Genomic DNA, 26,701 nt, shown 5'->3' with positions numbered 1-26,701 from the left:
CCATCGCAGCCGGGCCGCATGGGGGGCCAGGGCCAATCAGAGTGCCCGATTCGGGTGACGACGCATCACTTTGGGGTGGCTCCCCATCCCGTGTGTGGACATATAAAGGTCGGAGCGGGGCCGTTCGTTCTATCTCTCTCTGTTCTGCTGCCCCTGCACGCGCTGGACTTCGTCATCACCTGAACTCCCTCCTCCTTCGTCATCGCCTGGACTCCGCCCTCCAAACTCAAGTCCCTCCTTCACGCCAACGATCACATCTCAACGCTCGCTGCACGAAGCGAGAGACGACGCGCCAGCTATTGGGGAGGTATCACACCACGGAGCATTCCCCCCAAACGTATTGGTTGTGCGTTCGGGCAATCCATTGTTCAAGGTACCGAGAGACTGTAGCCTCAGCTCTTCTCCCTTCTTGCTTCAATAACTTCTCTTCATCGGGTTTTCTGTTTGTGCGTGTGTGTGTTATCCTGGCACCTGTCCACATATGTTAAGATTGCAGAAGATTATTATTTCGCGTTAAGTTTGCTCTGTGTCTGCTTTCGTAAGTTGCTTGTACATTGCCGCACATCACGCTTCTTTCTATCCCTGCACAACACACCCTAATAAACTATTCCTTGTGCCACATACCTTTCCTCACCTGCTTGTAAATAAATTATTATTAGAAATGTTCCGAGCTCGTTTTTGTCTTTTCTTGCATTGATCCAGCATGGTCTGAATTCTAGCTTTGCCGGGACTTTATTCCCAACGATCCGTTCCTTTTATTCAGTACGTCCTTGGTAGTGTCGCTCGGCTGCATCCGATCCGGTTCGGACAAGGCGTACCGAGGGCGTGTTCCCCGGTAATTAAATCACGTGATTAATTAGGGAACCTGGTTAACCCATAGACGGGAGGACCCTAGGTCACGCGGTTGAGTTATTGGCATCCACGGTCGGTTAGCGACCCGCCGCGTCACAGAATTATCCATGTGCGATGGCCTACAATTCCGGGGAGTCTGGTAGGAGCCGAGATAGTTCCCCCCACCGCCCCCCACCGCCCCCCCCACCCAGTGGTCTTCTCACCCGATCCCCGGCCCACAACAATAAATAAATAAATGTATACATACACACACAAACACACACACACATATTGTTACAGATCTGGAAACCATTTCCATTGAACATGCAGGTCCCAAAAGTCAGTTATCCCGTTAAGTGTCTGTGTGTGGGCTCGTCTTGCAAGTAGAACTGAGTAAGTGTTTTTGCTGATTGTAAATATTTCCCTGATTGCATTTTCGTGTCAAGTCTGGCCTTTGTCTTTATTTTACTGTAAATAAAACAACTGTAGAAATGTTCCCAGTCTGTTTCTGTCTCTTCTTACATTGGTCCAGCATGGTCCGGGTCTGAGTATATGCGGGGTTTCATCTCCAGTAATCGGTCTATCATAGCCGGCACGGCTTTGGCAGTTTCCACTCGGCTGCACCCTAACCGGAGTTGGTAGTCGGTAGTTGGAACTCTACCGCAGTCGGTAGTTACCCGGTTTGAGCAAGACGTGCCGAGGGCGTGGTTCCCCGGTAGTCGAAATCGCGTAGTTACTTAGGTAAATTGGTTTTAGACAAACAGACCCTACGCTAGGCGGTTGAGATATTGGCGTCCACGGTCGGTTCAGCGACCCACCAGCTCACGGAGTTATCTGGAGCAACTGCCTACAATTCCGGGGAGTCTGGTGGAGACGACGTAGTTTTCCCCACCTCGTGGTCGTTCTCGCCACCGACCCCTGGCCCACAATATATATATATATATATATATATATATATATATATATATATATATATATATATATATATATATATATATATATATATATATTTATATATATATATATATATATATATATATATATATATATATATATATATATTTATATATATATATATATAGTCCCCTCCCCTGCAGAACAGTTTATAACTTTTTCTCACCGCTGACTGGCTCACTGATATATATGTTCAGAACTTTATATGTGGGTGAGAAAGCTGAAATTTGGAATACTGATGTAAGTAGAAGCTAATATACCAGGAAGAATCACAAAACTGGTGATAAATGTCTCAAAATGAAAGTATCTGTTAGCAAAAGTTGGTAGTTGGTTCGTGTTGCCTCGCTCTGGTGTGTCACGTGGCCAGACAATGGGACGTCACATGATCTTGCATGAGCACGATCGCTCACAATGGGAGCTGTTGTTTGTTGGTTTTGTAGTGTTATGATTTGAGAAATATATTTGGGTTTGTGGCAAGTGTTGTAGCGCATATCTTAAAATATTGCATGTTTACACCGAGTCGGACCTCTGTATCAGGCCCCCTTGTTATAACAAACATTCAGAACATGCTTTCATCAATACATATTTATTTCCCTGTATTCACGATCTATAAAGCTGGAAATCAACCCAGAGTTAAGAAAAATCGATTTATTCTGGCAAATCGATTTATTCTGGAAAATTGAACTCGGCGACAAAGAAATCCTTGAACTGCAGATGAGATTCCCTCAGTTAATTACGTCTTAAAATTAAAATAATTTTACTATTCACTCTATTTTGGCATTGCTGTGGTGGCAAAATAAAATGGTTAGGAATGCTGATGAGAAAAGGGGGGTGGAGACCCTCAGCTGGGTGAACGAAGCTTGCTTGGACCTGCCCCCGTGGAAACGGTCAAGATGATCGGAGAGACAGAAGTTCGTTTTTTTGGGGAATTGAATTTATGCTTTGCAGTGGTGTTTTGTCTCCCCAGTAAGGCATACCTTCTTCATCATCTGTTAAAAGCATGCAAAATGACTATTATATTGTACCTACTGTACTGTCTTTGTCGTTGTCGGGTCGAGAATTTCGTCCAGATCAGACATAGAATTGCAATCTCTCTCGCAGCCTTTTAAGTAAATCATTTCTGATCTAAATTAAATTATTGTATCAAAAAGGGAAGATACTAACTTAACATGCTTATAGATTCCAATTGGCTCTGTTGTTAACAATGTGCAAAGTGGGAGCAGCTCCAAGAATATGACAACTACTGTGTGTTTTCCACTTTGGTTTAAACATTCCAGATCCAGCCCTCGCATTTATCTTCAATGTGGAATTATAAATGATGACTCTTGGCATTGTCTAGCATCCTATTCAAATGTAAAGAATAGTTTTATTTTCTAACTTTTGTCATATTTACATTAAGAATAACTCTAGTTAAGTGTTAAAAAAAGAGCTCATTCTAATCACTGATTCTTCATTTAGTTGAATTACTTATCTGCTTGCAAAATGCAAGCACAATCCACTTCATCAAATATATAAAACTCTTTCTCAATCCACATGATCATCATCAACATCATCATAAACATCATTGTTGGTGCTGCCGAAGTAGTTACTATGCTATAATCCTGCATTCCTGGCCACTCCGACTCAGGAAGTCAGGACAGGAATTTGGAATTTGGCCATGGTACCGGTGATAGCTTGCTACTTTTCCTGAAGGACACCATGGCATCTTTAGCGTCCACCAAGTAATGCCGGCAGATGGTATGTTCAGTTTAACATCCATCCGAGGGACGACACATGTTGATGATTCATCCTGTCTGTGAAACACTGGGATGACTGTTTATAGCTGGGTCGGGATTCAAACTCAGGATAAACAGCTTCGAAGCGAGTGCATCATCAAATATATAAAGCTCATATTTATTTGGCGGTATCCACGTCTCGGGTGCACCCCAACTTTTGCTTGTAGTCTGCAAGCATGCCCCACCTAGTTAAAAAAATGAAAAAATGTAAATATATATAAATATAAATATATATCTCAAATGCACCTCCTGACTGTTATGGTGAGCATCACCACGGACTATTTCTCACACGGTAAAACTACATATTCCCCACAGAGCAACCATCCATCTGCCACCAAGACAATTGTTCCTGCTAATGCAAACCATTCAACCAGAAGGCACGTAATGTGATCAGCGGGAAAATTGAAACGTGGAGTGTGACGAGCACTCCACCGATCCCTATTGGTTTGCATTAGCAGGACCAATCATTTGGGTGGAATATGGATGGTTGTTCTGTGCGGATTATGCGGTTTTACCGTGTGATACATAATCTGCGGTGATGCTCATCATAAGAGTCAGGAGGTACGTCTGATGTATAAACGACTAATGTGGTCATCATTGGTTAGATATTTATCAGTATGCTATCCTGATGAGGGCAAATAAGCCCGAAATCTGGATCAGTGGCTCTGTTTGATGTTTTACTGATGTTGACCATATAATCTTTGTCTGTTTCGACAGAGTCACTCAGCTGAGGCCTCTATGTTGGAGGTGATGCTTTGGTGTAGGACTGTGTCCAATGGGGATTGGTGGAGTGCTCGTCACACTCCACATGTTTTGAATATATATATATATATATATATATATATATATATATATATATATATATATATATATATATATATATATATATATATATATATAAAACCACTCACTGAATGACGCACTGATATAAATGTTTAGTACTTTCTTGGTATGCTAGAAAGCTAAAAATTTGCATACTGATATAACTCCAAGTCAATATCCCAGAAAGAATCAAGACTGTCAGCAAATGTTCATAAATGAAAATATCCACAAACGAAAGTCTGTCTGTGTTGCCTCGCTCTGCTCACGTAGGGTCACTTGACCAGACAGTGGGACGTCACATGATTTACACAGGCCCGATCGCACCCTGATGGAACTGGTGTTTCTCAGTTTTATGGAATGACTCAAAAAGTGCCTGTTTGTCTTATTCATTTAAGGACGATGTACAGTCAGTGAGTGGTAGAAAGTCAGAAACATATATCGTTTACAGACAATATCGACCATTGTGCCAAATGCAGCAATGCATATTTTAAGTATTGCATATTTACATACACAGGCAGACCTCCGTATCAGGCACCCTAGTTAAAAGAAACATTCAGAAAATGTTTTAATTAATGCTTTTTTTCTCTCTCTCTCTATATTCACCATCCATATTACTGGAAATTAACCCAGGAAAACAGAAAGATTGCTTCCTCCCAGCAAGGCCAATGCAGATACAAAGCCGTACGTTTGAAAATCCTCGGTAGATAGATGGCCCTGTATCTCCTAAATCAATTATCCAAAACATGAAAATAAATAATTTTATTATTCAATGTCTTTTTGCATCACTCTGGTGCTAAAATGCACCGCTCAGGAAAGCCTCTGAGAAAAGGGGGTGAATACATTCAGCTGTGTGAGGCTTGCTTGGAAAGGACGATTTATTGCTTGGAAAGAGAGCCTCTGAGAAAAAGGGGTGGAGACCCTTTGGAACGGTCAAGGGAAGAGGCTCAGAGAGACAGAATTTAGATTGTTTATAAACGGAATTTATGCCACATAGCAGCGTTTTGTCTTCCCAGTAAGGCTTTCCTCCTTCATCGTATATTAAAGGAGTGCAAAATAACTTGTACTGCACAGCGTTTATCCTCGTGTCAGATATTGAACCCTGGTCAGACAAAGAATCGCTATCTCTCTTACAGCCTGGTATGGAAATCATTAGTAATCTAAATTCAATCAATATGTCAAAAAGGAAAGATGCAAACTGAACATGAAAACTCAAATTGACTCTGTTAATGATGTGTAACGTGGGAGCAGCTACAATAATGTGACAATTACCTGTTTGTTTTCCACTTTGGTTGATAAGTTCCAGTTCCACCCATTGAGGTTTATCTTCAACATGAAATCATAAATTAATCTTTTAGTGTTGCCTCGTAATCATTAGAATGTAAACAATAGTTTGATTTTATAACTTTTGATGCATTTACATTAAAAATTAATATACAGTTTCTGTAAACTGTTGAATAAAGAGCTCATCCTGATCACTCACCCATTCTTGATTTACTCGAGTCGTTTCGCTGCTTGCAGAATGCAAGCACCATCCACTTTGTCAAATATATATATTTTTTTTTTTCACAATCTACTTCCACCAATACAGTGCATCATATAGCTTATATTTATTATGTCTGCATGGAGGATGCACCCCAGAATCTCTTTGCAGTCTGCAAGTATGCCTCACTAAAGTATATACAGCGTGTCCATAAAGTCATTGTTTAACTTTTACAACTTTTGATGAACACATGATCAATACAAACTCGAAATTGTGCATAAAAGCATAATCCATAGTTTTGACAGTTCAAAATTTTTAGCTTCAACATAACTACCGTCTTTCATAATTGGTTCGCGGGCGCCAGCAGTGACCACTATTTTCGTTGTGTCGTTGTGTCTGTGTGTCTGTCTCTGTCTGTCTGTCTGTCTGTCTGTGACTCTCTCCAGAGCATAGCTCTGTGACTTTTGATGCGATCTTGATAAAACTTGGACACAAACTAGATATCATGGTCTAGTTGTGTCTTTTTGTATGAGGGGCGTCCCACGCCCTTTGTGGGCGGAGCCACGCCCGCTTGAACTTTTTATTTATTATTTATATTTTTTTTCTCGCAATTTCATTTCCGAGAAGCTGTACGTAATGTCCATAAGTACAACATATAAAAAAATCTGATTTGATTTGGTCAATTTTGATGGAAGAGATCGGTTTTTACAGTAGGGCTTCCTCAAAAGCTTCCACGAACTCAATTGTACCTATCGTAGCATTGTTCAATAATGTCCGCTAACCATCATCGCCTCCTGGCTTGTACATAATTTAATCTGATTTTCCAACGTGTTGAAAACATTCTCCTGTCGCTGCTGAATAATATCATGAATTTGGTTTGTGATCATTGCCCTAAGTTCATCCAAAAATGTTGTTTTGCTGAATAAACAACAGTTTTACATAGCCCCGTAAAATGTAGTTCAATGGAAACAGGTCAGGGCAACGAGGTGGCCAGGCAATTGGTCGACATCTACCGATCCACTTGGCTGGAAAGACGTAATTCAAGAACTGTCACACATTTGAAGCTTAGTGGCAGGGAGGCTGGCCTTGCTAAAAAAAACAAAAAACAGGTGATATGTGAAAGATTCTATTGTTGTAGTTCGGGAATAAAGAAATTATACAACATTGCAAAGTAATGTGCACCATTGACTATTATGTCTTCCAAAAAACATAAAGGACCAATGATGTGTGACTCCCCAAGAGAATGCCAGACATTGATTTTTGGTGAGTCTCTGACGTTGCCAGACTTCCTCAGGTTTTTCTGTCTCCCAAATGCAGTAATTGTGATGGTTGACTTTACCACTGATGAAGATGCTGCCTCATCAGAAAATGTCAACTTGTCAAGAAACCTAGGGGAATTGTGTATTTAACAACAGCAATAATAACACCAACGCTGGCGGTGTGGCAAAGGAGATTGACCATGTGCTTGTTGATGGTCGCTGGAGGATACTCCAGAACTGCAGGGTCTACCGGAGTGCTCAGTTCCTCAATACCGACCACAGATTTGTGGTAGCACCTCTGAAGTTGCAGATTAAATCCGTGAGAATAGTACCATCCCATCCAAGGCTGGATGCTGGTTAGCTCACGGATGAGAGGGTCGCTGAGGAATTTGTGAACAGGCTGAGTGGGGATTTTGGGAATCTGGGTAATTTGGGGAATCCTGAAGAGTTGTGGAGTGCCTTCAAGCCCACCATCCTTGATGTTGCCGGTGGATGTCTTGGAACTCACCATAGAGCGAAGAAGAATTTTGTCTCAAGGGACAATGGATACCATTGACCAGAGTTGCAGGGCAGGTATAATGGCAAAGCTGAGCTGTTCAGGGAGTTGATGCATAAAACTGTACATGTGCTTAGGGTGGACAAGGAGGCCTATGTGCGAGGAATCTGAGGGGGTAGAGCATCGCCTGTGGTCAAGTGATTCTCATCCTGCTTACAGGGGAATTCACACATTGTGTTCCTCTAAGCCCGTCCCTCGATGTACTACAGTTGGAGCGGAGGGTGGTGGGCTCTTGACAGGAGTCCGAAGTGAAGGCCCGCTGGGCTGGTTACTTTGAGCGCTGTACCCCGCTTATCCATTAGCTGTTTAGTTGGATGTCAGGGGTGTAACTATTCTGATTGCTGACCCTAAAGTCAACTGTGAACTGCCCTTGTTTGTGGAAACACAGACTGTGGTGAACCATTTAGAAGGGGGTAAAGCTCCTGGGATCTGTGGCATCCGTGCTGAAGTTCTCAAGGCTGGCAATGCTGTACTCATGTCATTGCATGCAGTTCTGTGCTCTGCCTGGAACATAGGCATCATCCCAACTGACTGGAGGATGGGCCTTGTTGTCCCTCTCTGGAAAGGAAAGGGTGATCGCCAAGACTGCAACAACTATTGAGGGATGATGTTGCTCTCAGTACTGGGCAAGGTCTTTGCTCGGCTAATTCTTGATAGGCTTTGCCACCATCTGCTTGAGCACCAACACCCAGAGCAGTCAGGCTTTATACCAAAAGGTTAATGATTGACCGTATCCTTGCTCTTCGTGTCCTCACCGAACGCAGACGAGAGCTTCGGCAAGGGCTGCTTGCAGTCTACGTTGATCTCTGTAAAGCGTTCAATTCAGTGAATCGGGATGTCCTCTGGAGGATTCTGGGTCCTCGTGGGGTGCCACCAAAACTGATCGATCTGATGTCTGAACTATACTCTGGTACTGAGAGTGCTTTGAGTAGTGATACCATCTCAGACTTATTTCCAGTTGCGACTGGAGTTGGTCAGTCACAACTCGAAATTGTTACTGACTAACTCCAAACATTGGAGTTAGTCAGTAACAAGTTAGTCAGTAACCATGCATTGGCACCTCCTGGATTATATCCTGGTACGTCAGTGTGATGTCACAGATGTACTCTACACAAGAGTTATGCCCAGTGCAGACTGCTACACTGACCACACACTGGTCCTAAGTAAGGTTGCCTTCAGGATCAAACCATCATGTAGGAAGAGAGGACCATACATCAAGAAACTCCAGGTGACACAACTCTGCCTACCTACAGTCAGAGGAGTTTCAGAGCAAGCTGGAGCAAAGATTTGGCATTGAGCCTTCCTCAAACTCCAAGGATGATCCTGAGGACCAGTGGGAGCAGCTGAAATCGGTGGTGTAAGAAACCACAGCCGAGGTGGCTGGTTTCGCCACACAGAAAAATCAGGATTGGTTCGATGAGAATGATGCAGAGATCCAGGAGCTTTTGCAGATAATACATTCCTGCTACAGCAGACTACTCAGGACCCCTGTTGACCAGACTGCAAAATTGAAGTACAGGGAGGCTTGCAGCAAACTACAGGTGAAACTTCGAGCCATGCAGAACAATTGGTGGTCAGAGCTGGCAGAGAGAATACAGTGGTGCGCAGATGTAGGGGGTTTTAAGATCCCTCTACGAAGCCCTTCCGGCTGTATATGGAACCTCATTTCAAGTGCAGGCACCACTACACTCAGCAGATGGAACAACTCTGTTCACAGATAAAGAGGCCATTATGCAGCACTGGTCCGAACACTTCAAGAGTCTCTTCAGGGTTGAGAGAGTGGTGCAGGAGGAGGTGCTGCAAAGGATAGCACAGAGAGATGTTAAGATGGAACTGGATGTACTACCAAGCTGTGCTGAAGTGAAGAAATCCGTTGCACAACTAAAGTCGCACAAAGTCCGAGGAATTGATGGAACTCCAGCAGAGGTATACAAAGAAGGTGGAGATGTACTTCTGAACAAGCTGACAGACCTGCTCTCAGCATGTTGGGGAAAAGGAACTGTTCCTCAGGATTTCTGAGACGGTCATTGTTTCCCTGTACAAGAACAAAGGAGAAAGGACAGACTGCTCCAACTACAGACGCATCACCCTATTGTCTATCGCTACCAAAATCATGGCCAGGGCGCTTTTGAACAGGCTCATCCCATCCATTGCAGAAGAAAATCTCCCAGAAAGCCAGTGTGGTTTCAGACCAAACAGGGGCACGACCGACATGATATTCGTGCTTAGACTGATCCAGGAGAAATGTCTGGAGCATACAATGGGCCTGTTTGCTGCATTCATTGACCTGACCGAAGCCTTTGACACAGTTAGCCGAGATGGACTGTGGAAGATCCTGTCCAAACTGGGGTGTCCAGCTAAGCTCCTCACCCTTCTTCGCCAACTTCACGAGGGCCAGCAACGTCAGGTCAAGCATAACGGGACCTTCTCAGATAGCTTCCCCATTTCAAGTGGTGTAAAGCAGGGATGCGTGCTCGCTCCAACCCTCTTTTCAATCTTCTTCAGCATGATGCTGCAGGAGGCAAAGTCTAACCTCTCAGGGAATCTACATCCGCTTCCTTACAGATGGCAGCCTCTTCAACCCGAGACGGCTTCTGGCACAGACCAAGACCTTAGAGGAGCTCATGCTGGAGCTCCTCTTTGCTGACGATTGCGCCCTCCTGGTCCATACCGAAGAAGCTCTCCAACACATAGTCATCTGTTTCTCTGAAGCAGTTAAGGTCTTCAGCATCACCATCAGCCTGAAGAAAACTGAAGTCCTGCACCAGCCACTTCCTTGCATGAACAACAACCCATCCAAGATCAACATTGATGGCCAATAGCTGACTGCAATTGAGAGCTTCACTTACCTGGGCAATGTCAATGCAAATGATTCTGCAGTGGACAAGGACATTGATAACAGACTGTCCAAGGCAAGCAGCTCCTTCAGTCACCTCTCCAAGTGTGTCTGGCAGAACCATGCATTCTGCATTCTCACCAAGATCTGGGTTGACAGAGCAGTAGTCCTTGTCACCCTGTTGTATGGTTCAGAGACATGGGCCCTCTACAGAAGGCAAATCTGCTTGCCTGAGTGCTTTCATCAAAGCTGTCTACGCTCCATCATGAACATCAAGTGGCAGAACTACATTACAAATGATGTACTCCTCGACAGAGCTGGCATTCCCAATGTGGAGAGCACTCTGCTACACCGAAAGCTGCACTGGTCTGGCCATGTTGCACGGATGGAGGACTTAAGAATGCCAAAACCAGACTTCTACTGCCAATTACGCTCCGGCAAATGCAACAGGGGTTCTTCGCGAAAGTGTTTCAAAGACCAGCTCAAGAGACAACTTGCCTTGGCCAGAATCGACCACAAGACTTTGGAGAAAGATGCTGCAGACAGAGATTGTTGGTGGTCAGACATCAAGAAGGCGTTGCTTTTATGTAGAGAGAAGTGAGGCTGCAGTATAGAAACGCAGGAGGAGGGGGAGGAGGAGGAGGAGGAGGAGGAGGAGGAGGAGGAGGAGGAGGAGGAGGAGGAAAGAATCGGTGGCAACTCAAGCCACTGCAGGACAGGATTTCCCATGCCCCAGATGTTCCAGGCTCTGTGAATCCAGGATTGGCCTTTTCAGCCACCAACAAGCATGCCAAGAAGTCTTCTCTTGATCTTCATCTGCGAAGAAGTACCATATATGTGTGTATGTGTGTATATATATATATATATATATATATATATATATATATATATATATATATATATATATATATACATACACTAGAGTTAGTCAAGGGTGTGAACTGGCCCCCACACTTTTCAGTGCTTGTATGGCCTGGATTATGGGGAGGATGTCGGAGGGATCAAGCTGCGGTGCATCGTTTAGAAATGTCAAGATCTCTGACCTTGATTTCGCAGATGATGCAGTCATCTTCTTGGAGACTGCATATCCCTGAGATACTGAATGAGGAGTGGTAGCTGCTGGGATGATGGGTTTGCTGGGTCAAAACTAATCCAGGCTTTCAATGACATCTTGGATGTTGCTATCTTGTCTGTACCTGTTTGTGCTGGGGGATGTTGAGGTCACGGAGAGATTCACTTACCTTGGCAGTGATATTCATGTCTCTGTGGGCTGTGATCCAGAGGCCAATAGACGTTTGCGTTGGGCCTGGGGAGTCATGGATTCACTGATTCATTGGGTGTGGCATTGTCGGTATGTGTGCAGAAGGACGAAAGTCCGAGTCTTCTGGTCCTTGGTGCTTCCAGTCTTGCTCTACAGATGTGAGACTTGGACTCTGACCAGGGATCTGAGATGAAGACTTAATTCCTTTGCTGCCAGGTCTCTTCGGAGAATCATTGGCTATCGCTGGTCGGATTTTGTGTCTAACGAGCGGTTGCTGAGAGAGACTCGGATGAGATTTGTTACCTGCATAGTCCGTGAGCGTCAGCTGCGGCTGTATGGACATGTGGCTCGTTTTCCTCTCGCTGATCCTGCTCACCAGATTCTCTCAGCGAGGGAGCCTCATGAGTGGAGGAGACCAATGGGCCGACCACGTGCCTCGTGGTTGCAGCTGGTTGATCAGCATCTCAAGGAGATTGGGATGGGCCTGGCATCTGCCTGGTGGATGGCCAGATGGAGGCCCCTGGAGTACCGGCGGGAAGTGGACACAGCGACGTGCTGCTCTGGCGCATGCTCCCATACCTGACCTGACCTGTTTTTAATAATTTGTCGGTGAGATGTTTTTCATAACATGGCAGTGAGGTGTTTTTAATAACGTGGCGTTCTATATGTATATAATATATTGTATATTATATTATATGTATAAGCTCGAACCTTACAGCCCTGCTCAGGTTCAACAAAGAAGATCTTGCTGCTCACAAATCTGTTTTGTTAAGCTTGTGCAGAGACAGGAGGTTTATGTTTCTTTATTTGTAATTATCGTGGCTCCCTCTCCAGATCCGCTTGTGGCCCAGACAGAATGTTGTATGGACAGCACAAATTGTTGATGGGGATCCATGTGTTATGGCATGTGATTCCTGATACCACAACATTAAAGGAGTTTTTATATTTGATACAGCCATCTGTGATTTTGTGCAGTGTACTGCATATCAATGTGCTTATATGACTTGTTGCTTTGTCTTCTGTTTGTTTGATTTTAACCTACCAGATTCCTATCTTTTAATCTTGTGATTGTTCTGCATTACACGTGCGATATTATGCACAACTTCTGTTCAATATTAAGACTACAAGAACCAAACAACAACAACAACAAAGAATCTGGTGATGTCATACTTCTGCCGTGTACAGCAGCGCAAGGCTGTAGGGGAGCATCATTGGTTGAGGGGGTGGCTGTGCTGCTGAGGCAATGCCCTCTGTATGTTAGGACAGGAATTTGTAATTTGGCCATCGCTTGCCTACTCTTTGTGAAGAACACCGTGAGATCTTTCGCATCCACCAACTGTTGCCGTCAGATGGGACACCAGTTCAACGCCCAACTGAGGGATGGCACACACATTGATGAACCACCATGCCATGTATGATACCAAGTGTTTTTATTTTTTATTTTTATTTTTTTTGAGATGTAAATGTCACTACTGAAATCTTACATAAGCATGTACATGTTACCACAAATTCCTGCCATGAACTATGAATTACAGCAACATTTTAGAGAAGATGCAACTTCGACAGCCACCAACCACCTCCTTTATTCAATTCAACCCTTCTGCTCCCTCCCCTCTACCACCCACTTTCATCTCGACACACAATTTTTCATCTCTCCCTCCATGGGCCCTTCCCTTCAGTTTCATTCCCACTACCATTCCCCACTACCCCTCCCTTCCCACAGTAGACATCACAAAATGATTTTGATCTGTGGAATTAGATTTCAGAGATAGGTTTACTTTCCTTTTAAGTTCAATTTCCATTCCAAAATGAACGTTTTTAATGTGAAGGAGAGGGGTTTTTTTTTTGGGGGGGGGGGAAGGTTGACCACGTGGCTGTGAAATCATAAGGTCGTATGCATAAACCTCACACCAAACAATCTTGTCTGTGAGGTTCCACTAAGCTAATAATCCTTTCCTGAACCAAGGGCCCACATTCTGTCATCCACGAACCTTTCAAACCCAAGTCACAAACTGTTTCTTCAGATAGCACCCAAGACAGCAGGAAAAGTAATACCACTTGGAAATTCCACCGTCAAGCGAAAAAAGCATTGTTTAAATGCCAAATGAATGTCATCACTTGCCACTCTTACCATCTATCCTCTTTTTCCAGTGCTTTTATCAGCTAAACATGAAATATAATCCGAATCATGCATTAATTATGAAGCACAATGTATGGGAGCAAACACATTCTTGTGAGAGGAGAAGGTGGGAACGGAGAAGGGGAGAGGGGTGGTGCGCCACTGCCCTCCCAGGCTGCACACAGCTGTGCTTTGGGAAGGCTTTTCTCGACTAAAACCAACCGGTAGGACTTTAGGGGCTGATTCTATCATCCCGCATTGATCATATACATACATTGTATGAATTCCCGCTTGCTATAATAATCAAAGGTACTGACTTTTTGATTGTAAGGGCAATCGCAGGGTGAAGTAGTTTGACGCAGAAGATAGACAAGGTTGTGGTTGAGTGGTTGTCCAAATGATATCGTGTAAGGAACTTGCCCTTTCTGTGTTTAGATACCCAAACTCAGCAAATCGTAAAATAAAAAGTTCTTATCGATCTTCAGGTTTCATTTTGGCTTTACTTTAGCGTTTTGACACCTTTACACTTTCTTTTCACTGTTAACGCACCAATTAGGCTTGGTTTGTATTATACTTTTTGTCTCGCTATTTTTCTTGTTTCATTTTTTTTACTCCCTTTATAATGGTATCGGAGTGGACATTGGATCTGTTTTCATCAGGTGAAACATTCTTCATAAATAAATTTGTATTGATCCAATTCCTCATCCTTGCTGCCAATGTATAAATCCTTTTCGCACGCATTCTCGTTATCCGACCTGTTGGTACCATTTTGTGGAAGATCATTATCGGCGGCGTTCTGCACCCACACAGGAAGCTCACCGTCATGTTTGGGGCAATAGTGGTTAAAACCATCCTCTTGAACTACCCTAGAGGGCCCTCAGGTCCCGACTGCATGTCAGGGGTGACCGATGACGCCCAGGGGAGCAATGATCACTGACTCATCCCAAAAATGATCACTTTGCTAACATTTGCTCATCGAACTAGATGCACACACACCAAACTCCACTTATCTTGCCTGAAACTGAATTATTCATGCAGTCGACTCATTAAGCTTCTTGATACTTTTCAGAAATTTACTGCAGTGCCTCTGGTGTGCATTTCATGTGGAATGCTTCACCGCTCTATCTTGTGTTAAATGGTTTGTACAATGTGGTTTATAGGTCAAGTGATATCGGCACCGCAGAGGGCTGTTCTGCAGCCGAAGGCTTCACGCTACCTCCTCCGAACACTTCGTGGGCAAGTGGAGAGCCGCGAAGGGAACGCAACTGCAGATGATGGCTACATGGGTATGCTTCACTGCTCGGTCGGCCTTTGCTTTAAGCATTTTTTGCAACAGTAATGCTACCTTTTTTTATGTTGGCTTTTTATCCAATAATTATTCACACTTTCATGCATAAACTGCAGCACGTTATTCAAACGGAGAAAGAAGCAAACCACGTCTTATCACAATGTGCTGAAGTTTTGTGGTTTGGGCTAATTATTGCCCAAACCACAGAACTTCACTTTCCGTGTAATTATCAGGAAGGTAATTTTATGATTGCCATCTGGAAATATCTAACACTTCATCTCGTATACAAATGTCAAAAAGAAGAAGACATTTTATTGTTTAATTTATGCGCATGCATTAATGAATCGGATATGGATAATGGATAAAAATGCAGAGTATATTGAAGCAAAATTTTATGTATTTCTACATCAAGTTTGGAATGGCCTATTAAGGGTGAGGATGTTGTAGCCACTCAACGAACCAACTACCAACCCCCCCCCCCACCCCCCATAAACCTCATACAAGTCTCTCCTCTCCCCTTACGCATCTGCTCTTCAACCTTCTCTTCTTTTTCTAATCTCTCCCATTTATTTCCTTTTTTAAAGTTTTCTTTTCTGATCTGCCCTCTCCCCTTCATATGGAAATGCATAATATGTAGATGGACTTAATTGATTTGTGAGTGTGCAGAATTACAACATCACCATGGTAACATAATTTGTGGCCAAGCCTGGTGTTGGCTTAATGGTTAAGGTGGCTGGCTTAAAATCTTAGGGTCTTGAGTTCAAGTCCCTGTCGTGTCGTTCAATTAACACCAGGTGGCGTGACTCAGCCTGTCATCTTTCTGAGGTTGGCAAAATGAGTGCCAGCTTGCTGGTATCCTGTGTCGGAGTGGTGACCCGTCCAGGATTGTACCCAATAGCCAAGGAGAAGACTGCTTCGGCAGCACCAACGCTTTGCACAGAGTTTGGTTCCAATGGATGGATAGATGGGTTGACCCAGCCTGCCATCCGTCCAAGGTCGGCAAAATGAGTGCCAGCTTGCTGCTAACAGGGGCACTGCATCAGTGGCACAGTCATGCCCCCAGAAAATGATGCAGTCAAGCAGCCACAAACTGCATACGAATGAATATATAAAAAAAATTGTGGCTGTGCATACTATGGGACACATTGCACATTTTCTTCTTGTTACACCATTTATTAACTTGCATCATTATTGATTTTAAAAAACCCCAAAAACAAGAAACCTATCGGAGGAGATGAGACTATCAGACAAATTAAAATCAAGTCGTACTCTTCTCGCAGCTCGTATGTCGTTCTTGGTTGGTGATATTCCTTTGCAGGGAAACTTTTTGCGTTGATTTTAACTTTTGCTTAATTTGTGTCGATGTCGAGGTAACAAGTTCTGTGCTTTGTTAGGTTATTCCATTACCATGGGTGAATTCACCGGCGACTCTGTACAAGGTAAGAATCCTTCGTGATGTTGTTCGTGTTGTTGATTTTTAAACACACAAACGTTAAATTAATGAGTCGAAAATTCATCGTTAGGTTGTAGTTGTATCGCTTATAACAACACAAAATTTGAAGTTAAATAATTCATTCGAGACATTTAAACAAACTTGTACAAGTGGTTCCGAGCAACTCGTACACGGATGTCCATGCCAAGCTATTCTAATCTGTTAGTTCTTTTATAAGGAGTTTCCAGTGTTGCTCATTTCCCCCAGTGATGGGTAAGTTTCTTGATACCTTTGGAATGGCAATCATATTTTTGACTGAACGAGGCTTCATAGAAAAACGTTTTGTCTCATACTTTCATGCATTTTTTTTCTCATTCATTAATTTATGGCCTTTTTTATGCATAGTGGCCCACGGCGAGCAGGTTTTATTTCCTTCTCTTTAGAATCTAAGAAGTCTCCTTATGTGGTGATGACTCTATCAGTGGTAATGAGGGGGTTATTTTAAAAAAAAAATTGCATATATAATGCAGGGCTGGGTCAGAAAGTAATGCTCTTTGCCATTATTCGTTTCTTTGCATCCAGAGTATGTAACCGGTGTGCCGAAAGGCTCCAGCATGATTGGCCATGTAAGTATATTCATATTCACAATCAGAATCATGCAATTGATACATAGTAGATTTAATGCACCCGCTGAAATGTTTTCACAATTTTCTTCGACAAGTAAGGAAAATGCATGTTTGCATTAGCTTGTTCACTTCTTCCTGTGGCAGGTTCTAATACTGAGCCATCCAGAAATGCGCGTCATCCTGAACGTCACAGGAGACCAAGTGAGGACAACATGGCGCACTGATATCTATATATATATATATATATATATATATATATATATATATATATATATATATATATATATATATATATATATATATATATATACACAAAGGTTTATGTGTGATGCTTGGAAATGAAACTGTGGTTTATTAATGCAAAATGCCATGGGTTGTTGGGGATGTACATTTCCGGAGGCTGTTTGGGAGATGATGAATAAACGAGTATAGTGACAACAAATTATATGGGGCTGGTGGGATAGCTTGGAGGTATGCACACTTTGCCTGTGTGAGCTCATTAGTTTAATGAAATTGTCACCCTGGTGTTTCGCAGACGGGGCATTAAATCAATAAGCAAGATCAAATTTGTAAAATCGTCATTTTTCATCTGATCGACTTGGAGGTTGAACAGGATTTGCATATTGGGTCACTGAATTGGGAAACCGACTATTTTGGAGGTCAAAGGTCGACTCAAGGTCAACTTTCTAAAGTCGTTCATTTTCATCTGAAAAAATCATAAAATTTCATCCAATTAACTTAAAATATGAATAATCTATCTATAATTCCAGCAATGTGTGTGTGTGTGTGTGTGTGTGTGTGTGTGTGTGTGTGTGTGTGTGTGTGTGTGTGTGTGTGTGTGTGTGTGTGTGTGTGTGTGTGTGTGTGTGACCGCTGTTTCTCGACAACCACCGGTCCGATGTAATTGAAACTTGCCAGGAATATTGCTTGGGACCTGAGGATGTGCCTTTTCAAGGTTTGATATTAATCGGACAAGTGGTTCCCAAGTTATGGCCATTTATTTACCAAAACAATGACAAGACACGTTGTTGCGTGGGCGTGGCCGATGGGGGAATGGAACCTCAGTCGCGTTCCCCATTATGGGTTACAACGTACGGGCTTCCGGAGAGTGATGACTTCATGTATTCTAATAATTTCTCGATTTCTTATGCGCATTTATAGATAAACACTATGCTGCAAGTTATGATCGTTTTCATATTAGACTGTGCATAAATTTCGGTAACAGAGTGAGCTGGTATGCTCCGAACCAGGAAGTAATTTTTTTTTTCTCTCTTCTCTTTTTGTTTTTCGTTGCGACGACATTGCGAAAAGGCAAAATACGTTGGCGCTAATTGAATAATTGGCCATTAAAACTAAATTGCGAATAATCATAACTGCGATATGCGAACTTCCGGGCAATTCACGTACGGGCACGCGAGAGCGAAGAAACGGCCTGTGTGGTTGTTGTTTCTTGCTCGCAGTTTGAATATTTATTTTTTAAAATTTTTATATATATATATATTTTTTATTTTTACGGGCACATACTAGTTATTTCAAATTGCCTCATTTACGTGGCTATTCGATTTATTTTTGAGGCCAAATGGTCAAAGGTCAAGATTTCTAAAATCATTTTCCATCCGATTGACTTCCAAATTTCAATAATAATTACATTATTTAAATGGTTATTCCTTTATTTTTGAGGTGAAAAGGTCATCTCGATGTCAACTTTCTAAAATCAATTTTCATCTGCAAAATAATTTTCATCCGATTGACCTGAGCTTTGATGAAGATCATCAATTTTAATCTTAGCGACATAGACAATTTGATGTATTCATGGAAAGTTTTTTTTGGAAGGAGGGGGGGGGGATTTTGCATAACATGTATCATGTTTGTTTGTTTGTTTGTTTGTTTGTTTGTGAACAGGATATCTCAAAAAGTTGTCTGGATTCGGATGAAATTTGGTGGTGAGGTTGGTGACGTGACACTGACAAAATTGTTAAATTTTGGTGAAGATCTGAATCCAGATATGGGTACAAGATTTAAAAACAAATTTAAGTGCCATTGAGTGATAATCCAAAAAAAGATATACATATAGCATGATATTTTAAAAAGTTGTGGACGGATTATAACAAAACTAGGTGGATGAGTTGGTTCGGCAACAGGAACAAGCCGATTCGATTTTGGTTCAGGTCCAGATCCGGCCTATCGGTGGGAGACAAAACGTAATCTGTTCAGCATGTCGGAGGTATGCACTCGACCGAATGCCATTCTCATTTAAATGTGTTTTGATGTGATATGGAATGGTTTTGTTGTGCCCTTGCCCCAATGTGATTGTTGATGTGAAATGCTGGTGTGGTTAGAGAGATGTTCAATGATGTTCTCTTTTTCTAATCTTTTGCTCCCTTCCCTGCAGTTGGCTTCCTATTTTGGTCACACGGTGGTTGTCACTGACATTAACAATGATGGGTGAGTAAAACATTCTTCTTCCTCAAATGAAGAAACTCTACTATCTCACTTTTTCATGCTCTTCTCTCTATCATTGAATTGAAAGCCTTAATCAAAAGAAGCATATTTACTTTTGAGCTGCCGAGTCATGGTTTGATTCCAACTACAAAGTGTTTCCCTGCTTCATTGTAAGGCAGGCCATTGTGTCCTGGAGTATGGTGTCATTTCAGAGGGCATGTTAATCCAACTGTCCCATCTGTGAACATTGCTTAATGAATGTTAAAAGTTCTCATGCTGTCTTTCAAAAAGAGTAGGTCATATTGTGCCAGCACCCTCTAATTACATTATTTATATGTTTCCATCTTGCATACCCAATGTGTCCTCCAATACCCCTAATTCCTCCCCACACCAAATATTTGTTATCCTTAAACCTTGCTGTTGTTGTCCCCCCCCCCCTGAAATAGTTTTTGGCCCTCTCTCTCAATAGTGAAGAATCATTTAAATATTAAGTAATTCTCGTATCCAGAATCGAATGAATTCCTCCTTGCCACACATCCAACCTCTCCACCAAGTTTCATCCAAATCCGTCCGCAACTTTTTGAGATATCGTGCTACATATCGGTTTCGCCCGATCTCTCAATGGTGAAGAATCACTTTAAAAATTATCAGATCTGGATACAGATCTTCACCAAAATCAAATCAGTTCGTCCTTGTGAAACACCGAACCTGTTCATAAAATTTCACCCGGATCCGTCAACTTTTTGAGATATCCTGCACACAAACAAACGGACATAAATCGGTGAAAACATAACTTCCTCCACCTTCGGTGGCAGAGGTAATAATTTGTGACGGGGCATCTTATGTGCTCCTCGTATTCGCCGCCAGAGCAGTTCATTTATTTTGTTCATTTTTGTTTTTATCGCCACGTCATTCAGAATTGCAAGAGTCATACTCCTTCCATTTGCTCTTCAATCTGAACGAAATTTTCTTCGAATTTTGATCAATATCTCAAATCATGATTCAAAGTGCAGAAGTGAAAGTACCTTTTTTGCATTCATTTCACATTTTGTGAAATTTCACCCGTTTGTCTGTCTGTCTGTTTGTTTGTCTGTGAGCAAGATATCTCAAAAAGGTTATGAACGGATTTGGAAGAAAGTTGGTGGACAGTTTGGGTGTGTGACAAGGCCAAAATGCTACATTTCGGTGAAGATCCCGATCCGGATCCGAGAATGTTTTAAGTGATTCTTAACAATTTTGATATTGGGATTAAAAACGACATCTCGCATCAGGTCAGCTTAGGTATGTGAGAATGCACCAGAGCAGTGCATCGCTGCATCCACTTTCCACCATTCCAGGGCCTTTCCGTCTGGCCATCCCCCAGACAGATGCCTGGCCCATCCCCATCTCTTTGAGAAGATAGGATGCTGCTGGTATAGCACAATTGTCAGGACATTTTACCCATTATCGCCTGACTTAAACCAACCATCAACCTTTTTCTAAGTACCTATAATCTCCCTCCTTGAATCTCCCAAATTGATCCTTGAAACCTTTGGGTCTTTGTATCCCTGCATTAGCTTGGGGGTTTTTTTTTAAACTCCTTACTTTCTTCACTTGGAGATTTTTTTTGGATTCTCATGAGAATCTCATGTGAAGTTTACTGTGTGCGTGTGTGCCCATGCTTGCATATGTGTATGCACACACGACTTGATCCTGATCATTGCGAATTGAGGTTACAGACACTTATGCTAACATGAAGACAGAACTGATGAACAATTAACCTTGTCATTAACCTCTAAATTTCTGTCTTCTTCTTCTTATTTAATGGTAACAATTATTCCCACATTGTTTGTGGGGTTGGCCAGGGGCATTTTTTTTTTTTGCACTGTTTTTTATGAACTGGCTGGCAAGGCCTGATACTCGACTAAATAGTTAGAGCAGGAACTTGGGATTTGGTCAGGGTGCCGGCGATGGCTCGCCTACTCTTCACGAAGGACACTGTGGGATCTTTAACATCCACCAACTAATGCCGGCAGACGGGACGTTCATCGTCCATCTGAGGGATGACGCACACATTGTTGAATCACCCTGCCTGTTGACACCTGCGCCAAGATTCAAACCCAAGCGAGACGGCTTTGAGGCAAGTGTGCTTACCTCTCAGCCATCCTGCCCACCCCATTCCCTTACTAATATATTGTATAAACTACCGGTCCTAAGTTTTAGAACACCCCCATTTTTCCAGTTTTTACTGAAATTTAAGCAGTTTCATGTTTCAATGTACTCTGAAATTAAAGCAGAGAACAAATAAACAATTGCAGATAAAAAAGAAATCAAGGAATCGTTTTGTTGAACAAAATTTAATCTAAATTTTTGACTCATCAAAGTAGCCACCTTTTGCAGATATAACAGCCGAACATACTCGTGGCATTCTTTCTGCAATGGAAATCAAATATTGGTCAGAAAGTTCTTCCCAACACTGTTACAGAAGTTCCCACAAATGTGTTGCACTTGTCGGTTGCTTTGCTTTCACCCTTCTGTCCAGTTCATCCCAAACCAGCTCCATGGGGTCTGGAGACTGTGCTGGCCATTCCATGATTTGAAGCTGACCGTCTTGTTCTTTTCTTCTAAGGTAGTTCTGACATCGCCTGGAGGTAAGTTTTGGGTCGTTATCTTGCTGTAGGAGGAACCCCTGACCAACTAGGCGTAGACCAGAGGGTATTGCATAGTGCTGCAAAATGCTGTGGTAGCCCTTTTGGTTCAGGGTGCCAGTCACTCTGTGCAAGTCACCGACTCTGGATCCAGCAAAAGAGCCCCAGATCATCACGCTTCCTCCTCCATCTTTGACAGTTGGTGTCACACACTGAATAACTATCTTTTTGCCTACTTGACGGCGTACAAAAACCCTGTGTGATGAACCGAAGATTTCAAATTTTGATTCATTGGTCCATAAGACCTTCTTCCAGTTTTCAGTAGTCCACTAGCGGTGCTTCATGACCCAGGCAAAACTTTTTATTATTTTGCCATCTTAGCAACGGCTTCCTTACTGCCACTCGATCTGTCAAACCTGCAGCTCGAAGTCTTCTCTTCACAATTGAAACTGAGACTTTCTTACTTCGACCAGTGTTAAGCTGTGCTTGAAGCTGCTGTCCTGTGAGCCGCCTATCACGCAAGCTGTTGACTCTCAGAAACTTGTCTTCTGATTTTGTTGTGGCTTTGGGTCTGCCAGACCTCTTCCTGTCAGAGTTTCCTCCAGTTTCCAAATACCTTTTGATGGTGTAGGAAACTGTACTCACTGACACCTTGGCTTACTTTGCAATTTCTCCAAAGGAAAGACCTACACTTTTAAGGGTTATAATGGTCTGTCTGTCTTCCTTTGTTAATTGTCTTTTTCTCGCCAATATGATAGGAATATACTACTTCCTGCAGTACAATATTGTCCAAATATTGCTTCAGAGGGTGTAGCAACACAGTCTGTTCCAAGACTGCTTTTATACAGACAAAGGGTTTGTAACTAATCAACAACAGTTGGGACACCTCTAGGAATTGTTTGCATCAACTTCCAAGGCTTAATTTACTTCCATTGCTGCAGAACAACTGCAGTTGCGAACCAATTACTTGCTCCCTGAAAAGGGCCTATTTTAACTATGAAATTTGCATTATTTTTCAGTTTATGGTGACCTAAACTTTTTTTTTGAACCTCTGGCAGTTTACCAGCTTCGCTTTGTACCATTTCAGGTTATTCCCTGGACTTGAACTGCTTAAATTTCAGTATAAACTGAAAAATGGGGGTGTTCTAAAACTTTTGACCAGTGGAGTATACAAATATATATATATACATATATATATATATTGTTGCGGATTTCGCGCCCGCCGGCGTGCGACGGCCACGTAACTCGAATCGCGGCACGTCGCCCACCGGACGGACAATCCAGTCGTGACCCTCTCGGACTAACGCCGGGAACCAGTCACGGGTGGACCTTTCGGTCTCACCGCGATCGAGCCAATCAGCCCCCGCGTGGGATAGGGTTGCTCGCCAAATTCGAACTACCTAAGTACCCACGCGGAGGGTAGACCGGGCGATCGCACCTCGCCGCAGGTCGACTTCGGACACGGGCCACTTAAGCGACCCGTTCCGTACTATCAGAATAACCGAGCGGTGTTATCGTCGACCTCGACGGTTCGATTAATTATCGGGCGTATTCAGCCCACTACCAACCCTTTACGTGAAGCAAGATGGGGATTCAATGGGGGAAAAGACGAAGCGAAGCGGGAGAACAGTTCAACAATAAAGCACATTTATTCTCGGCACACGGGAAGCACACAAATACAATTCCACCAAATGCACACAAAAAAAGAAAACACAATTCCATTTACACAAAAAGCAAACATAAAAGTGAAAACACAGTGCAGAGCTAATACCGACTACCGAGCACACGGCAACACTTATACAATTCTACTTCACAGACGGCGCCGACAACACATACCCAAAACCAAGGAAAAGAAATACCCCAAGAATGAGGTAGGCCTGGGGCCGAGACCGGGTCGGGCCTACCCGTCTGGTGATGAGACGCGGAGCGGCGATGGCCCCGCAACCCGCGGGCCTCGTGGACAGTGCCTGGCAGGGGGTGGGAACGGGGCCCCCTTGGTCGCACTATCTCAGCGCGGGGGAAACAGGAGGGGGTTGCTGATGCTCGGGGTATAGAAGATCTTTATTATGTGCGACGAGCGTCTCCACCTCGGCCAGGTCGCGCTGTCGGCCTCCCTCGGGTGCAGCTTCCTGCACGACGCGAGCACCCCCTCGTCTGGTGTCGCCGCCTTTCCACAGCTCCGTCCCCTCCGTTCCGACTCCACCGCACACGACGAGCAGCTCCACCGCCCGCGAAGTCTTGACCCTCTGCTTCCGACTCTCCTCTTCTTGACTCTCCGACCCTCCTTTGCGACTCTCGTTCCGTTCTTGTTTGCGACTCTCGTTCTCTCTCTTCGTTCTTGTTTTCTGCTGACTCTCTCGTTCCGACTCTGACTGACGAACACCGTCCTTTTATCCCCCCGTAACTTCGCCTTTGACCCCCTCCCTTTGACCTTTCACCTCGCTCCCCATTGGCCCGAGAAAAAGTGGGCGTGAAGGCTTTTTGATCCACAAATTTGCATATATCGATCGTTCTGGAGGCGGGGCCAAATCGCCCCTCGCTCACCGATTGGACGGCAAAAAGTGGGCGTGTGTCGTTTTTGATCCGTTTTTGAAGCAGAAAATCCGTGATTTTGTACACGCTGTTCAACGTGCGCCCTACACGAGTCCAGCATCGGTGCCCATGAGTGGCGCGAGATGACGGTGATGCGATGGTGGCGAGTTGTGACGGTAAAGGTCATGGCGGTTGTGGTGAAGCGGCGTTGTGGTTGGTGGTTGATGTTGTGGTTGTGGTGATGGCGATTGGTCCAAAATAAAGATAGTAAAAGAAAAACGGCTATCCTAAAGAGTCGCAGCACGTATAAATGACATGTATTCCCACTAGACAACGGGTTTGGGCCTAACTACACATGCACTTACCGAGATACCTCACCTAAGGGACCTGAATGGTGGTTTGCAAATCTGGTAACCACAACACTACCCCCTTCCCTTTTTACAGACTCGTCCCGAGTCGTCAAATTTTCGTGTGCCATCATGTGTAGTTTTCCCCTAGTACATTTTACCTACGGATCCCTGAGTGCGACATTCATGGTATTCGTGTCCCCAAAATAAATAACCTGAGGGCTGCGTAACTACCTAAACAAACTCACTCACACGGACGACTTAAATAAAATTGCCGGCGCTAGACAGACATGCCGGGGGCGCACTCATATTTACAGTACATCTTAACCTTAACTTACAAATTTTACACTAAACCATGGCCCAGGATCATTGAACTCTGCAAAAGAAAAGCAGTTAGCAGGGAGCCAGGCTGCCCGCATGCAGTCTCTGGCTCAAACAATGCAGGTGACAGGGAACGTGGCTGGCTGCTCACACGCAGTCCAAGGCCTTCCCTTTTGAACTGAACTCAGTGAACCACAACGGTGCTTGGGCTGCACAAACGCAGTCTCCGTGCCAGCTCAAGTGGCACACGCAATGAGCACAACGAATGGATGCATGAACGGTTTGAACTGAATGCAGTGAACCACAACGGTGCATGGGCTGCACAAACGCAGTCTCCGTGCCAGCTCAAGTGGCACACGCAATGAGCACAACGAATGGATGCATGGACACAAACACGGTGCACGGGCCACCACTGCAGGCCCGTGTTGTAGCTGCCAACAGGGCAGTTCTTGCAGCTTGCAAACTGTTGCTTTTACGATCCTGGCGCACATGGAAATGAACAGGGGGGGGCAAAGCAAAAATTGAACGGGGCTGGTGAACGTGGGCAGTGGGCATGGCATGGCAAAGGCAAGCAGGCAAACACAGCCCGCAGAAGAAGGCCGCTGCAGGCAAACTCAGCCCACAGACGAACTGGCCGGCACAGGCCTCGAAGAAAAAAACAGCTAGCAGATGAACTGGCCGGCACAGGCCTTGCAGCACACAGCCGCCGATGAGGTTGGCCGGCCTCCGCCTTGAAGTAAAACACGGCCAGCCGATGAAGTGGCCAGCCTTTGCCGTTCAGTGGAGGTTGGTGGAGGGAGTGCGGTGGTGCTGGCCACTCGGAAGGCGGGCTCGGACCTACCTACCTGTCTCCCTCCCAACTATCGCCTTTGCCTGTCACTGTACATACCCACTCCCTTAATTTGTGAAAAACCAATTTAGCCCCAACTTATTTTTTTTGTTGTTTTTATTCTTACTCCCCCACTATAAATCGTCCCCTAACCCCCTTTATCGTCCTTGTTCGGCTACCCTATCCTGTCACCTAGCCTACTCCCAACCCCTACGTTCCCTTCCCGGAGGGGAATAAGGGAGAGCTAACGTCCTGTGTCGAGGCCCAACGAAGCCTCAGAATGGCCTCCCCAGAGTTCGGCGATCTTAACACCAAGTGGGTCCAGCGGCCCACAACGACAGCGAGGGGATGGATGGTGCGGAGG

General features: G+C 43.9%; 1 protein-coding gene across 3 annotated transcripts in view; it reads left to right on the top strand.

Annotated features, from left to right (window-relative positions):
- The window catches only part of LOC147022026 (integrin alpha-8-like), a 156,951-nt gene that overhangs the window by 73,108 nt on the left and 57,142 nt on the right, over positions 1-26,701 (top strand). For all 3 annotated transcript variants that reach the window (XM_085892579.1, XM_085892578.1, XM_085892577.1), the window contains 5 exons: positions 15,054-15,179; positions 16,576-16,620; positions 17,196-17,239; positions 17,384-17,440; positions 19,632-19,684. In XM_085892579.1, the coding sequence (XP_085748705.1) occupies positions 15,054-15,179; positions 16,576-16,620; positions 17,196-17,239; positions 17,384-17,440; positions 19,632-19,684 (325 nt within the window). The remainder of the gene's footprint in view (positions 1-15,053; positions 15,180-16,575; positions 16,621-17,195; positions 17,240-17,383; positions 17,441-19,631; positions 19,685-26,701) is intronic.

Source organism: Eptatretus burgeri, chromosome 8 (assembly GCF_056783735.1).
Source record: "Eptatretus burgeri isolate ZD-2024b chromosome 8, Ebu_testis_v1, whole genome shotgun sequence".
NCBI lineage: Eukaryota > Metazoa > Chordata > Myxini > Myxiniformes > Myxinidae > Eptatretus > Eptatretus burgeri.
This window is presented reverse-complemented; position numbering and strand designations above follow the sequence as displayed.